General features: G+C 44.6%; 3 protein-coding genes across 3 annotated transcripts in view; 1 reads left to right on the top strand and 2 right to left on the bottom strand.

Annotated features, from left to right (window-relative positions):
- The window catches only part of LOC134215320 (uncharacterized), a 39,726-nt gene that overhangs the window by 10,869 nt on the left and 11,406 nt on the right, over nucleotides 1-17,451 (bottom strand). The window lies entirely within an intron of this gene.
- LOC134209315 (uncharacterized) lies at nucleotides 1,256-1,721 on the bottom strand. The gene is made up of 2 exons (XM_062685306.1): nucleotides 1,666-1,721; nucleotides 1,256-1,600 (listed from the first exon to the last, which is right to left on the bottom strand). Exons 1-2 carry the CDS (start codon nucleotides 1,672-1,674, stop codon nucleotides 1,256-1,258), a joined length of 354 nt encoding a protein of 117 aa, XP_062541290.1. The 5' UTR covers nucleotides 1,675-1,721.
- Nucleotides 10,813-11,247, top strand: LOC134215317 (uncharacterized). The gene is made up of 2 exons (XM_062694531.1): nucleotides 10,813-10,895; nucleotides 10,963-11,247. Exons 1-2 carry the CDS (start codon nucleotides 10,887-10,889, stop codon nucleotides 11,245-11,247), a joined length of 294 nt encoding a protein of 97 aa, XP_062550515.1. The 5' UTR covers nucleotides 10,813-10,886.

The raw sequence follows: 17,451 nt of genomic DNA, 5'->3' as shown, positions 1-17,451 counted from the left end.
AGCAACTTTTAAATTCCACTACTAGGTGGTCCACTATTGGGTATTTTGTCCTATATCATGTCATATCAAATTTCCATGTTTCTACTTTTCCTTGGGTTTTGTTTAGGGGCAACACTGGAGGAAGTACTTCTATTCATACATCATGCATAATTCAATAATTATTGGTCTAGTATTATTGAATTATGCATGATATATAAACAAAAATATATGACATTAATAAATGTTAAATATACAATCAAGCCATGTGGTGAATTTCAAATTCACCACACGGTTTCCTACTCTGATTATTAAAAGTTAAAATCTAGCGTAATAATTTTCGTACAATGCTGAAATTCAAGTCGATTGTTTAGCATGAGTAAACAAACGATCTACGGATGTTTCATCCCCATGGGCGTTGTGGTTCTCTCAATTCGTGCTCTTGAAAAATCACTAGAAAAAGCACGTGGTTTCCAAGATGGCCGATTTGTGGCTTTGTTGTATAACCACCTTAAATATCCAAAACACTCAAATATACGACGTTATTAGCTGATATCAACAATTGAATGTCTGACCGCACTTGCCCTATAGTAGACTGACAATACTTCAAATTTCAATGCACCGATTTATTAAATACGTAGTTTACGTCGTGCGATCATGTCTTCTACACAACCCTTCTAATTTTTTTTGTTTCAGTATGTCAGTTTGCTTTGTTTTTTTCTTCAAGGTGAATGAAAAAGTTTAGCAGGTTCAACTTTCGTTCAAGTCAAGTAAATTAATTATGTGGATTGGACACGGTCAAATCGTGGTCAAATCGATGTAATTCAACTGAGTTGATCAATTCACTTGCCTTGTCTAAACTTAGGATAAGACCGCACAAAATTTGCAATACAATGATGTGCAAACTGCTAATATCATCTTCCAAACTTAGACATAGGCTAAACTACAGTACATATAGATTTTATAGTTCCGTTAGGATATGGCAGGCATGAAGTGAAGATTATTTTTTATAAAAGTGGGCGGAGGGCTATTTAAGTGACTATATAATTCGAACGACCTTCCTTCTTCCTGGCTTCCACTTGAAAAGAGAAAGAAAAGTAGAAAGTCTAAGCCGCGTCCTCAATCTATGTTCCATTTGTATTTTACCAACAAGAATACATTTCATGCAAAAATTCCTAATCAATAATATCAAATTGAAGGTAGGGTTAATATATCGGAAGATCATTATCAATATAAAATACGCATATTTCTTCATTTCACTAGTTTTATTATCGCTCTATCAATAGTAATACGGTTGGCCATAACCGTAGCTTGGGTAATACGAATTGTATGGATAGTATCCTCCGTAATACCCTCCGTAGTACTGAGGTGCAACGTAGATGTGTTTGTGGAAACCAAACCCGAACGTTTCAGCCTTAGCCATATCATCCGTGGGACCTGCCTCCGCCGGAGCGACAGTTGTCACGATTTGATCGTCAACTTGTGTTTCCATTACTGGCACTTCGGGGGCATTTCTTATCGTGCGCATAAGCTTTGGAAGTGGCAGGGAAGTAGATGGTGAACCGACTTTCATTGGCATCTCGCTACCTGTGGCAAATGCGATGATTGCCAGTAAACTGATGATCTAAGACCAAATAAATTTAGTATTATTGCCACGCATGTGATTCTGAATGAATTTACCTTAATTACCTTAATCATTTTGAATTGCTTCGAAATGCCAATTGTAAGCGTAAACTTTTAAAAAGATTATCCCTTTTCGGTATTTTTGATTTGACTGACGTTTTGTGAAGAATTTTCTGCAATTTATAGTAAACTGAAAACGCTTGAGACCCCGTCGGGAAATCCAATGTCGTTAGTAAAGGATTGAAAATCACGAGCGCTTGCGTCACAGAGCGGAAGAAATGCGTCACTGAGATGGGCAGAAGAAATGGCATCTCGATGCAAATCGTTGTCAAATGAATCATTAGTGAGTAGTGACATGACAAAAATGGGCTGCAGGCTGGAAGGTGTGTATTTGGAACGCAAATATATGCCACTTAATTTTGCATATCAATGAATAATATGTGGTTGAGAGGGAAGAGGCATAGTCTAGTATGTCTGGAGGCTCACTCTCTGATGTTATTTGTCTGGGAAGCCACACTTCCAGTGATATTCAAAATCTTTTTTGAATGATTATTTCGTTTTATTTTTTAGTTTTCTACTATATTTACGTTGATAGGACAACAATTGAGTCAGCTTAACGATATGAGGTTTGCGGGCAGCAGGGACTATGTCCAAGGGCTTGACGATCCCTCCCCAGGCCATCTGCGAGTTGTGGCGCCTGCCTAGGATGTGGTGGGGTTTGACAGTGGGCCCTGTTAAACCTCTATAAAAAGCTGCATGTATCCGCAAGTAGGCTCCGCCAAAGCGACCGTGTGCCGCTCAAAGCGCACAAGCCCAAGTCCTGGTGTTAGGTGGGACGCTAAACAGCCCTGACACGACGGCCCTCCGACGAGACAGGAGGTTTGCGCAGGCCCAATAAGCCGCCTTTAAAAACAACTATTACGAACGACATAGAAGATAATACGACTCGATACAATCGGCAACGACCTAGGCGACGAATAAAGGATCACGATTGGAAGCTTGGAACATGGAACTGCAAGTCGCTAGGCTTCGCAGGTTGCGATAGGATAATCTACGATGAATTACATCCCCGCAACTTCGATGTCGTAGCGCTGCAGGAAATCTGCTGGACAGGACAGAAAGTGTGGAAAAGCGGGCATCGAGCGGCTACCTTCTACCAAAGCTGTGGCACCACCAACGAGCTGGGAACCGGCTTCATAGTGCTGGGAAAGATGCGCCAACGCGTGATTGGGTGGCAGCCAATCAACGCAAGGATGTGCAAGCTGAGGATAAAAGGCCGTTTCTTCAACTATAGCATCATCAACGTGCACTGCCCACACGAAGGGAGATCCGACGACGAGAAAGAAGCGTTCTATGCGCAGCTGGAGCAGACATACGATGGATGCCCACTGCGGGACGTCAAAATCGTCATCGGTGACATGAACGCTCAGGTAGGAAGGGAGGAAATGTATAGACCGGTCATCGGACCGGATAGTCTGCATACCGTATCGAACGACAACGGCCAACGATGCATAAACTTTGCAGCCTCCCGCGGAATGGTAGTCCGAAGCACTTTCTTCCCCGTAAGAATATCCACAAGGCCACATGGAAATCACCTAATCAAGTAACGGAAAACCAAATCGACCACGTTCTAATCGACGGTAAATTCTTCTCCGACATCACGAACGTACGCACTTACCGCAGTGCGAATATTGAATCCGACCACTACCTCGTCGCAGTATGTCTGCGCTCAAAACTCTCGACGGTGATCAACACGCGTCGGAGTCGTCCGCCGCGGCTTAACATTGGGCGGCTACAAGACGGTAGACTAGCCCAAGACTACGCGCAGCAGCTGGAAGTGGCACTCCCAACGGAAGAGCAGCTAGGCGCAGCATCTCTTGAAGATGGCTGGAGAGATATTCGATCCGCCATTGAAGCACCGCAACCGCTGCACTAGGCACGGTGGCTCCGGATCAGAGAAACGACTGGTATGACGGCGAATGTGAGCAGTTAGTTGAGGAGAAGAATGCAGCATGGGCGAGATTGCTGCAACACCGCACGAGGGCGAACGAGGCACGATACAAACGGGCGCGGAACAGACAAAACTCGATTTTCCGGAGGAAAAAGCGCCAGCAGGAAGATCGAGACCGTGAAGAGACGGAAGAACTGTACCGCGCTAATAACGCACGAAAGTTCTATGAGAAGTTGAACCGTTCACGTAAGGGCCACGTGCCACAGCCCGATATGTGTAAGGACATAAACGGGAACCTTCTTACGAACGAGCGTGAGGTGATCCAAAGGTGGCGGCAGCACTACGAAGAGCACCTGAATGGCGATATGACAGACAACGGTGGCGGTATGGTAATGAACCTAGGAGCACGCGCGCAGGACATGCGACTTCCGGCTCCGAATCTCCAGGAAATCCAGGAGGAGATCGGCCGACTGAAAACAACAAAGCCCTGGAGTTGACCAACTACCAGGAGAGCTGTTTAAACACGGTGGTGAAGCACTGGCTAGAGCGCTGCACTGGGTGATTACCAAGGTTTGGGAGGATGAGGTTCTGCCGCAGGAGTGGATGGAAGGTGTCGTGTGTCCCATCTACAAAAAGGGCGATAAGCTAGATTGTAGCAACTACCGCGCAATCACATTGCTGAACGCCGCCTACAAGGTACTCTCCCAAATTTTATGCCGCCGACTAACACCAATTGCAAGAGAGTTCGTGGGGCAGTACCAGGCGGGATTTATGGGTGAACGCTCTACCACAGACCAGGTGTTCGCCATACGTCAGGTATTGCAGAAATGCCGCGAATACAACGTGCCCACACATCATCTATTTATCGACTTCAAAGCCGCATATGATACAATCGATCGGGACCAGCTATGGCAGCTAATGCACGAAAACGGATTTCCGAATAAACTGATACGGTTGATCAAGGCGACGATGGATCGGGTGATGTGCGTAGTTCGAGTTTCAGGGGCATTCTCGAGTCCTTCGAAATCCGTAGAGGGTTACGGCAAGGTGATGGTCTTTCGTGTCTGCTATTCAACATCGCTTTGGAGGGAGTAATACGAAGGGCAGGGATTGACACGAGTGGTACGATTTTCACGAAGTCCGTCCAGTTATTTGGTTTCGCCGACGACATTGATATCATGGCACGTAACTTTGAGAGGATGGAGGAAGCCTACATCAGACTGAAAAGCGAAGCTAAACGGATTGGACTAGTCATCAACACGTCGAAGACGAAGTACATGATAGGAAGAGGCTCAAGAGAGGTCAATGTGAGCCACCCACCACGAGTTTGTATCGGTGGTGACGAAATCGAGGTGGTTGAAGAATTCGTGTACTTGGGCTCACTGGTGACCGCCGATAACGATACCAGCAGAGAAATTCGGAGACGCATAGTGGCTGGAAATCGTACGTACTTTGGACTCCGCAAGACGCTCCGATCGAATAGAGTTCGCCGCCGTACCAAACTGACTATCTACAAAACGCTTATAAGACCGGTAGTTCTCTACGGACACGAGACCTGGACGATGCTCGTGGAGGACCAACGCGCACTGGGAGTTTTCGAAAGGAAAGTGTTGCGTACCATCTATGGTGGGTTGCAGATGGCGGACGGTACGTGGAGGAGGCGAATGAACCACGAGTTGCATCAGCTGTTGGGAGAACCATCCATCGTTCACACCGCGAAAATCGGAAGACTGCGGTGGGCCGGGCACGTAGCCAGAATGTCGGACAGTAATCCGGTGAAAATGGTTCTCGACAACGATCCGACGGGAACAAGAAGGCGAGGTGCACAGCGGGCAAGGTGGATCGATCAGGTGGAGGACGACTTGCGGACCCTCCGCAGACTGCGTGGTTGGCGAAGTGCAGCCATGAACCGAGCTGAATGGAGAAGTCTTTTATGTGCAGCACAGGCCACTCCGGCCTTAGTCTGATGATAAATAAATAAATAAACGATATAAGGTGTTGCTGTCCTTTTTTTTTCTTCCTAAACAATGGAGGGGGAATCTGCTCAACAGACATCCTGGGTTGACCAGGAAGTGCGGGGTTAGGGATCACCGAGGGAGGCAGGACTACATCCCCGACCCGCTAAACCGTTTCCATTGCCGCCAAGCCCATAGTCCCTTCGGTACAACCAGAAAGTAATGCTTCAAAGGGGGGCCAGTGCACAACGCACCCTCGAGGTTAGCTGCGTGTCCTTGCAGCACCGAACATCGTAACTCGCTTTTTTAGAAGAACACCATGGTATCGTGCCAGCGCGTTGCCGGCTTTCCAGGTGGCCTTACCACGCCCTATGTCCTCGGAAGGTGGGAAGGGTCGACTTCGCGCCTGCTTCCCTCTGCACAACTGGTATCAAAAATGATGATGCCGCGTGCACCCCAAATTGACCTTTCTGCGATAGGGCCTATTCGCCAGCACACAGAGGGACTTGCTGACGCGGCCCGAGTAGCACACTTGTCACATATCAGACACTGTAACTCTTATGCGACTAAATTCAGTCACATTAGAGTTGATGCAACCAAATCGATCTGAGCTGTGCTACTAGGGGGTGCCTACGCCTGCCCCAGCCTTGACGAGGACCCCTTTCCGTCCTCGGGCTCGGAACCCGCCCGGTTGACCGACGCCGCGAAAGCGACGATACCATGTTGTTCTTCGCGCGGCCACTTGTTCGATAAAAGGATCGAGTTCGACCACAGAGCATGACCACCGGTATGACCCATGAAGCCGACTCCGATCCCTTGGACCACCTCTTATTTGCGCCTGAACTAGCCATCCTTGAGTCCACGCGCCACCTTCTGTGTAGCTCCGAGACGATTTGGGCGATAGCCGATAAAACGGCGTTCCAACCAACTTCGTCTTTACACATCCTCCGAACTAGGTTGTCCGGGGTAGTGTCCAGACCACATGTGGCAAGCATGTGGTCACGCATTGCGCGAAAACGTGAGCACACGAACAACACGTGTTCCGCCGTTTCCTCTAAACCTGCGCACACCAAACACTCGGGCGAGGCCGAGCAAGCCAGCTGCGTTACCTGCACTTTGATTTTGCAGCACGCTTAAACGCCGGGCACATCGAATGTTCACAGCTTTTCTGGAACAAATCAAACAATTGGGAGGGTTCGTGCAGCATTGTGCCTTATGTCCCTCCAATCCGCAGCGTCGGCAGAGATTGCTTCTGTCAGGGCCTTTGCAGTCCCATTGTTGTGCCCCGGTTCCAGGCACTTGAAGCAAACTTCGGGTTGCTCGTATATGCGCACAGGGCATACCGACCATCCCACTTTGACGCTCCCTAACTTGACTACCTTGGAGGCGTCCGCTGCAGATAGCCGAACCAATGCTACCTGCGTCCCTGCCGGACCTTTCCGAACTTTCAGCCTGCCGTAACCCCTTGCCACCGTCTTTCCTGAGTGGACGGACCTTTCCAAGTCCTTCCTCCCCCGGTTTTGGAGGTACCTGGCCAAGGTTCAGCTTGCTGTCCCTGTGTTGCTGTCCCTGTGTATGCTTATATGTATGTGTGTACTGTTTTAGTACTAAAAAACACTAATGTTTAAATCACTTACCATTAAACGATACATACCTTAATGAATCGACATAGCGCTGAAGATACCAGTGAGGTGACATTTTGAATATCATTTATAATATGTACATAGTTTAAAATATATATTACGACTGATTTGCTTTATTTACAAAATTGTTCACTTTGCCCTATCCAGGGCTGGTAGCGACCAATGCCGCTCAAAATAGTGACTTTAGTGACCAAAGTTAACGAAAAAAGGGACCAAACAGTGACTTTCAGTTGCAGAAAAAGTGACCAAATAGTGAGTTTCAATTTCAGCTGCGATTTCGATGAGACGAAATTAAGCGTTTTAGGTCGAGGGAGAATTTTTTTTCGTAATTTGTGGCGGAAACCATCTTTCACTCACCACTCTCTCATAACGAACTCAGAAAAGAAACGAAAATCGTGCACGCTAACTCTTGCCCTCTCTTTTTATTCCAAGGAAATTTGACTAAATATCAGTCAAAAGAAGGACTACTAAAAACTATGAGTCAAACGTTTGCGCCACTTTAAGTGAACGAAACATGGTTATTTATTACTCATAAGACCTGTTTTTCTTCCCCGAAAAATGACTTGTAGGCAAAAATCTCGTGGGAATGAGTGAAAATTACGATCACTGGATTAGCTGAACACCTACTTAAGAAAGATGCAGATATGATTTGGTTTAAGGAGTTTTAGGAATTTATAGTTCGAAAGGAACATCAGTACGGATCGTTTTGGTAGAAAACGAAACAAAAATTATGAAAACCGTCGGCCTGTCTTCAAATTCAAAAGTTATCAAAATATAACGAATATAACAAAATCTAAAAAAAAATCACGCTTTGAATCTTTTACATTTATGCTATTTCAAATGTATAAATTATCACCAAATTTATTTTGAAAAATTCCAAAATATTGATCAAAGTTGGGAGGGAAAAACGGCTTTTATTTTCTCATGTTCTTACAGCAAAATTAATCTGAGGATCCCTTACATATTTAAAGTATCGCCTTTCAATTCGAGCAGTACAATAATAGAAGCAACTATCATTATTTCGATTTGAAAATAAATATTTTTATTTTCCCAAAATATCACCGCTTTGTGATAAAACAATTTTCTGTTATAAAAAAAAACTGATAAGCATGTTTGTTTTAGGTATGCACTAAATAACAAGCCTTGATAGTTGATGAACTATTGGTTTTCTTGAAGCACAAGGAAGAATATCTAAAATTGAAAAGATTATTCTGAACCGCCAATAGTGCAATTGATAGGGGAGACTGGGCAGGCTTGATCCACTTTCCTCATTTTCGATGTATCTTAGCGCATGCAATCTTCAAAAATGGGGAAACTTTATCCCCTGTATATAATATCTATATCATTTCCCGTCAAAAACTGCATCTCGTTTTTTTATCACAATCGATTCTTTGGCTTATTTAAGGTCAACTATCTCTCTCTTTCGACTCGCTCTCAAGCCTCTAACTATTTAAAAAATCCAAAACAAAAGTTGAAAAAATGCTGCACGTGTGAACCGGTCTGACAAAATTCACCCGCTGTTCGTTCAAAATCGTGCGAATGTTAGCCAAATCTAAGAAAAACTCTTTTTAAATATTTTGTTTTTAATTTTAAAAATACTTAGAGGCTTAAAAAATATGGGTTAAGTTAACTTTAAATAAAATTAATAATCGATTGAGCAAATTAAATTTTTGACGGGAAAGGTCAATTAGCTACTGGTGAAATGCCAATATTAGAGTAGCGAGTAAAATGGCTGGCGAAGTTTCAGAGCGATCATTTTTCCAAGATCCCTAATTTCATTTCCGCTATGACCAAAGCATCATCCGACTTATAGGGTATCTGTTCCCATATTAATAACAGCCCGTATATTAATCCCAACCGTCGATAAACCAAATAAAAAATCAATTTATTTACAATTTCTCACATCGTATGTACACAATAATGGATGGAACACATTCTTGAATGTTTGGAATATTATTCAAGATTTTGTTTGAGTAATGTTTTAATTCACAAAAATCAAATTATTAAAAGATAAAATTAGAAAGCACTTTTATTTGCATTTTCCTACCTTTGAACTGATGGTTTGATGCACTGCTCGATTGCTACTAGCAGATTCATCTGTTTTCACGCCGTTGTTTTCCACTCAATTTCGGGCTAAAACAATTGTATCCCTTCAAAATTCACTTCACAGCACATAAAGCACATCACATTTTCACTATAAATATAATTTTATTTAAAAAAACCAACGCGATTTCCTACAGTTTGATGAAGGTTTCTTTCGAACAACGTCCCAATTATCCTTTTCCGTATTCCAAACTGTTTACATGGCTTCCAGTATCTGCAAAGGTTGCCGACCAAAATTTTTATTTCAAAAAATGCTTGAATGAACTTTCATTGTGAATTCAACTCTTATGTTTGTAAAATAAGGTATATCGAAGAGATAAATTATTATAAACATAAAATTGAACTGATAAGATTGAAAACTGCAACAAAACAGCAATTTTGTAATTATATTTCAACTCAAATACAAAATATTGAAGAATTCGGCATCACTGCAATCATATCGTTACGTATACACACATGTAATAGTGTGCGTATTTTATGTTGGAAACAGTATTATTGATATAGGTACAGGCATAGGATTAACTGTTTTTGAATGTTATTGAAATAGGTGCATGACGGTAATGATGTTTTTAGCTAAATACTTCTGTAATGTGATGAAAATTTCATTTTTGAAGTTACCAAATTGTTTTCAATTAAAAATTACATGAGATGAGCATAATTATTCACATGTTTCTTGATTATTGGGTGAGAAATCAATGCATGTCATATGCGCATTGCCTTATTGTTATTGATATAGGAACAGATACCCTACATAAAGCTTCACTCAAAAATAGTCAATAGTTTCAAAATAGTTAAAAATAGTGACTTTTTGCGAGAAAAAGTGACTTTAGTGACTTGAGGTCGAAAAAAGAGACTTTTTAGTGACTTGCCTGAAAAAAGTGACCAAGTCACTAAAAAGTGACCCGCTACCAGGCCTGCCTATCGAACCATTTTACCCCGCCAGAAACGAAATTGAATTATTTTGGACTAATTTTAGCTGGTCATATTAATTTTTTTCAATATTTTTCAACTTTTTTCACAACAGGCTTTGATAACTAATAAAATAAGGTTTGACAAATCTGCATTGAACAATGCAATTTCTTGGTAGCCACTTGATAAACAGCAGCAGTAGTTAGGGTGTCTAATTTACCCCTGTCACCCCTATTATAACCCATCGACTGCACAGAATAAGCCAATAAGTCAATATTCGCATATATGGATTTATAAAAGTTTTGTCTTCTGATTACGCAAATTAAATTTTCGATAACCAATATTACTCACCCAATTTAGTATTGGAACTATTTTCTAAAATCTGGTTTCCCAAAAAAAAAAAATCAATGACGTATCTAAAACATGAAATATGCGCACCAGAAATCGGAATACATCTTTCGGCCCAATGCACTATCTCTTTTATTTGCATTGTGACAAACTGGGTACATTGCTATCGAAGGTGCATTCCAATCATGCTGTCGCTGTGACGCAAATTGTAAATTCATCTGTGTGATACCTTTCCGCGCTGCTTTCGAAGATCTGCCGGTACGTGAGAACGATATAAAAATGGTAGCATTTCCCTAGAGAGCATCAGTTACCGACTGGCAAGGATACCAAACTAAGTTCTCTCAAGAGTATCTCCGTGGATTCAATATTCTGTTCAAAATGATGAAGGTTAGTTACAATCACAAAAGTTAAAATAAAAATCCTCACTATTGTTAATTGTAACTTCAATTTTCAGCTCTTTTGTTTGTTCGTTTTTCTGGCGATGGCCGTTGCTCATCCGACGCCAGGGAACCAAAACGACCGACCGGAAGCACCCGCAAACCAGGAAATGCTACCAGAAGTCTCAGACGATGGCGATATGGAAAACGCGGAAACATTCGGTTTCGGGTTTCACAACCATTACCACATTGTACCACAATATTATGGTGGGTCATATTATGGTGGTTTTGGTGGTTATGGCGGTTACGGCGGATATTACCCCTACTATGCACGCAATTATGGATATCCTTACTATTACTGAGCTGTGAATAAATTAAAAATGTTGTTTGAAAAATTTGAGTTTGTTGTTTCGTTTTGGGAAGAGGTCCTGAAGTTTTGTACTCAGAAAGAAATGAAAATTTTCATAAAGAAATATAAAAAAAGCTATAAAACTGAACATTTTCTATAGATGACCCTCTCTTTAAGCGTTTAAAGTGGAAAATTTTATCAATTTTATTGCTTTTTTGAATTTTTTTGTGAAAATTTTCTTATTTTTTATTCCATTACTGGGACATTTCTACAGTTATTAACTGTGAGGTTTCTAAGCTAAGATACCATTTTTGCTTCGTATATCATCAGGCTAACACGATGATACTTTTATGCCCTTGGAAGTCGAGAAAATTTCCAAGCCAAAAATTGCCTAGACCGACACCGGTAATCGAGCCCTCACCCACCATGGTCTTGCTTTGTAGCCGCACGTCTTACTTTTTTATTGCTCTTTGTTGATTATTTTGTGGAAATTTCGATGAAGACGAGGTAATGTTTTCGCTTGACGTCACATCTCTATACACCAACGTACCGGTGGACTACGCAATAGAGTGTATAAACCAATGCTGGGGAGAAATTGAAGACCATACACCGATCGACCAACACAGTTTTGTGGCAGCCGTTCAACTAGTATTGGAATCAACGTTTTTCGTGTATGGAGGAGTCTTCTACAAACAAACGTTCAGTGTTCCCATGGGTTCTCCACTATCGCCTGTGGTGGCTTATCTTGTAATGGAGCGTCTGGAACAAGAGAGCATATGCACGCTGCAGGCTAATCAAATAGTGATGAAGCTTTACCGTCGCAACGTAGACGATTGTTCCTTTATTGCCAAAACACAACACATAAACACAATCATTAACAGGTTCAATGAATTTCATGGGAAATTGAACTTCATGGAGGAGGAACACAAACTCAAGTCTCTGGACATGACACTACACAGGACATCTCAACACATTAAGAAAACTTGGACACCAAAACAGGCGAATGGGAGGTAGGGACACGGCAGGTATTTCCGTCCATCGTCATAGGGGCTAAAACCATCGAAAGCAACATCCATTCCACCACATTCCACTATAGCAGAACGTATCTCCTGAGCTTAAGATTTGATACGAATGAGTTTGTCAAAAAAGTGTCTCCTTTATTGTTTTTCGAGACTATGACGAAAAGACGAAAATACCTGCCTTAACCCTATCTGGATTTTCACTCAGACAGTCCATTTCAACATAAACGATATTTTTCTCTTCGAGTACAAAAAACGAAGTTTTTGCAGTAGTCGAATAGGACTCTAACTCTAATTTCGTAAACATTATGTCAATTGTGCTATTTTTGTTTTGTCACAATAAAAACAAACTACCGCAATACTGCCGTTCTACGCATAATTGCCCCATGTACATACCCAGGTAACCATAAGCATTAAAATAAGCCGTACGTGCGACTATAAGGCTACCACAGAGCTAACAAACTTCATACTGGCTCTATAATAGCCCTATATAGCCGAAAAGGCGAAATAAAGTGCTAATGGTTACCTGGGTAGCAAAATCCCAGCAAACATGGGACAGATATGCGTATGACGGCAGAATAATTGGACGCAGGTTGGTCTAGAATAGATAGCCGAAAAGTAGGCAATTACCAATGATCGAAACGCGCTATGAACGAGATTGATTGGTTCTGAAGTGTTACTGGGTATGGAAGCATTGAATTTTCCAATAGTTCAGCGTTGATAATCAAAAGTTCCAATGGAATTGGAAAATTGCTGGAGAGTTTCCGAATCGATTGATAAGAAAATCTCGAAAATCCATCGAAAGATAAATACGCTATTAGAGTTTGAAATCTCTTCTAATTTTGTGACGGTCTCGAATTTAAGAATTTCCGTTTTCTACACGCTGTATCCGAGTCTTCCCCTTAGACGTAATTTACGTCAAAAAACAGTTTGCATATGGCGGCAGAACCTCGCATTCCAACATTCAAAAAAGTGTAAACATTTCTGTGTCGCGGTGATCAGAAGATAAGTTGCTGGTTTTTGTACATAATTATGAGAACTACAGGTGCTTGTGCGATTCTTCGTTCAAGGATTACCGGAACCGGGATATCCGGATTCAAGCCATCCAGTCGTTATTAAGAGATATGGATGATTCCGGAATGTTGGACAGTAATCCGGTGAAAATGGTTCTCGACAACGATCCGACGGGAACAAGAAGGCGAGGTGCACAGCGGGCAAGGTGGTTCGATCAGGTGGAGGACGATTTGCGGACCTTCCGCAGACTGCGTGGTTGGCGAAGTGCAGCCATGGACCGAGCCGAACGGAGAAGACTTTTATGTATTGCACAGGCCGAGGCCACTCCGGTCTTAGTCTGGTAATAAATAAAAAAAAAATAATGATTCCGGAATAACGATGGCAACTGATGAGATCAAAAACAGAATTAAATCCATCCGGACCACATACGCAGCGGAGAAATGTAAAAAGTCAGGCGCGTCCGTCAAATGAGATTTATCAGCCTTCCTGCAGCTGGTACGAGGCTGCTGACAAGTTCCTTCGAAATTGCTGACTTCCGTTAGAACAGTGTTTGAAAATCTGATAAGAAAAGTTAATTTATTTTTATTAAAATTTATTTGTGAAAAATTCGACGAATACAGTCAGGTTTTGATAGTTCAATACTGCCGTGAATCGCAAGTCAGTCCCATCTGTATATGGTCTGGTCTGATCATATAATGACTTTGAAACCTGTTGAATATCAAACCATCAGAAAGTACGCTTTTGGTTAGTCCCGGATTCCAAGTCCGGGTTGTACTGTAGTCTTCCACCGCGTGGTGTAGCCTTTTTTTTTTTCTTCTGGGTTGACCAGGAAGTGCGGGGTTAGGGATCACCGAGGGAGGCAGGACTACATCCCCGACCCGCTAAACCGTTTCCATTGCCGCCAAGCCCATAGTCCCTTCGGTACAACCAGAAAGTAATGCTTCAAAGGGGGGCCAGTGCACAACGCACCCTCGAGGTTAGCTGCGTGTCCTTGCAGCACCGAACATCGTAACTCGCTCGCTTTTTTAGAAGAACATGGTATGGTATGGTACATACCATGATATCGTGCCAGCGCGTTGCCGGCTTTCCAGGTGGCCTTACCACGCCCTATGTCATCGGAAGGTGGGAAGGGTCGACTTCGCGCCTGCTTCCCTCTGCACGACTGGTATCAAGAATGATGATGCCGCGTGCACCCCAAATTGACCTTTCTGCGATAGGGCCTATTCGCCAGCACACAGAGGGACTTGCCGACGTGAGGCCTACGCTTGCCCCAGCCTTGACGAGGACCCCTTTCCGTCCTCGGGCTCGGAACCCGCCCGGTTGACCGACGCCGCGAAAGCGACGATACCATGTTGTTCTTCGCGCGGCCACTTGTTCGATAAAAGGATCGAGTTCGACCGCAGAGCATGACCACCGGTATGACCCATGAAGCCGACTCCGATCCCTTGGACCACCTCTTATTTGCGCCTGAACTAGCCATCCTTGTGTCCACGCGCCAACTTCTGTGTAGCTCCGAGACGATTTGGGCGATAGCCGATAAAACGGCGTTCCAGCCAACTGCATCTTAACACATCCTCCGAACTAGGTTGTCCGGGGTAGTGTCCAGTCCACATGTGGAAAGCATGTGGTCACGCATTGCGCGAAAACGTGGGCACACGAACAATGCGTGTTCCGCCGTTTCCTCTAAACCTGCGCACACCAAACACTCGGGCGAGGCCGAGCAGCACGCTTAAACGCCGGGCACATCGAACCCCCTATGGGGTGCTTGCTGTTCACAGCTTTGCTGGAACAAATCAAACAATTGGGAGGGTTCGTGCAGCATTATGCCTTATGTCCCTCCAAACCGCAGCGTCGGCAGAGATTGCTTCTGTCAGGGCCTTTGCAGTTCCATTGCTTGTGTCCCGGTTCCAGGCACTTGAAGGCACTATCCACAGGGCACACCGACCATCCCACCTTGCCGCTCCCTAACTCGACTACCTTGGAGGCGTCCGCTGCAGATAGCCGAGCCAATGCTACCTGCGTCCCTGCCGGACCTTTCCGTAGCCGAACGGCTGCGGTGGGCGTCTCCACTTCACACTGTCGCCGCAGTGCCGTGACGAGCTCTTCGACTTCGGTGATCTCGTCCAGGTCTTTAACCCTTAGATTCACCTCCGTCGTGAGTGTCCTCACCTTGACCGTCTCGCCCAGGACTTCCTCCGCCAACTTCTTGTAGGCGGCGCCCTTTTGCGAGACGCCCCGCTTCACCTCGAGGATCATCTCGCCCATCCGGGTACGTCTTATTCGACGTACGTCGGCGCCGAGTTCACCGAGCTTGACGTCACTCCTCATCGCCTTCAAGACGTCCGAGTACTTAGCCTCGTCCGTTTTGATGACTAGGGCATCGCCCCTGGAGCGATTGGTGCCTACCCTAGACTTCTTGCTACCCTCATTCGCCTGGGCTTTCTTTTCGGCCCTTGACGTCTTCGGTTTCCTCTTGTTCTTGACCAGGGTCCAGGAGGCGTCGTTCTCCTCTATTTCCCTGGTCTGGTGCGGCTGAGAGCTCTCAGCCTGCCGTAACCCCTTACCACCGTCTTTCCTGGCTGTACGGACCTTTCCAGGTCCTTCTTCCCCAGGTTTTGGAGGTACCTGGCCGGGGTTCAGCTTCCCAGCCCCACTACCCTTGTTCGGGGTAGTAACCCTCCGCGTTTTGGAGCGGCCCCCAGGGAGCTCATCCCCTGGAGACTGCCTCCCCCGTTTTTGTGTCTGCTCCGTTGGAGCAGTCATCCCCGACGTGCCCGCAAATACTTGAGCCTCAGTCTGGGTAGACTTTGGCACCACCGTCTTCGCTGGCACGCCCTCGGTCGATTCGACCTTGCCCGAGTCCGCGAATCCTTGGGCCTCAGTCTGGGTAGACCTCGACTCCACGGATTTCACGGGTTTACACTTAGCCGTCTCGACCGCCCTCTCCAGCTTGGCGTCCAGCATCGACTTTCGAAGTTTCAGCAAGCTCCTCTTGAGTTCCTTACTGATATTATGCTTCGATGACGCAAAGTCGATGCGTCCAGCTGTTCCGTCGCCACCTCGAAGGCCGAAAGCCTATCGCGTTTGCGGTTCATCGCCTTCACAAGCCATGGGCCGTCTATAACCTCTACCGGCGGAGTCTGGGAGATGGTTAAGTGACCCACGCTGGCGCTGCGCACTGAGTTGCCTCTGGCCTCCTAGGCGGAGGCCTGAACAACCCACCTCTTGCGAAGGGGTTGTCGCCTACACTACTACCACTAATTGAAAAATTGGCTTGGTTTTCCATTTTGGTCCCACGAGTTGCTCGGGAAAAGAAGTCCACCACGCCAGAGCCCAGCATGACTCGGTAAGGGACAATTACTGTGGAGGGTGCCCAGGTACCCCACAGGCTCCGTTAAAGCCTAGCTCATTATTTCACCTCCTGGCCATGCATCCCCTCGGCACGGGTCGCTTAACGCCTTGGGATTAGGGGTTAGGGACGGTGGTCCCTTTGGTCGCACCCACTCACTCTAGCTGATGTCAGAAGGACAACAGTGCCCAGCTAAGTACGCAACCCTTAGCTGGCGGTCAATTGTCATCGGAAGACCCGTGGAAGCGTGAGATTGGAACTTGAGAGGACCAGAGCTGTGTAGGTCGCTCCTTCCCAGATGTCAACTCACCATTTCGCAGCCCGCATAATACATATATAAGAACAGTAAATGTGTCCTACTTTGGAATCATCGTTTTTTAAGTCATTTTTTCACTTACCCCACACGTGGGGCAAGTGAAAAACTTGAACAGAATTTTTAGTCTTCCAAATATTTTTTATCCTTGAAGTCTTTTTCAAAAATGTTGTTGCAAGGCACATTAAGACTGGATTAGGGATCCTATAATGAGAGATATGCGAAAGCGGCCATTGTAAGCCAATCAAACATTGAGAACACAGGATTTTCAATAAAATTTGTTCTAGCCTAAATATCTGTTATCTGTGCTTGAACTATATAAATTCCTTTACCCACTCGCCCAACTGTACCTTATAAAAGACCTTTTTGAACAATTTTGTTATCCGACCACCAGACTGTCGGCGACGGCGCGCTGACCCATTGTCACCCTCCAGACCATTGTAACTCCAGTCAGTTAATTAATAAATAATTTCGATGCAAATATTACGTTATTTGTTGGATTTTTAAGGTTGCGGTTGAACG

Source organism: Armigeres subalbatus, chromosome 2 (assembly GCF_024139115.2).
Source record: "Armigeres subalbatus isolate Guangzhou_Male chromosome 2, GZ_Asu_2, whole genome shotgun sequence".
Taxonomy (NCBI): Eukaryota; Metazoa; Arthropoda; class Insecta; order Diptera; family Culicidae; genus Armigeres; species Armigeres subalbatus.
This window is presented reverse-complemented; position numbering and strand designations above follow the sequence as displayed.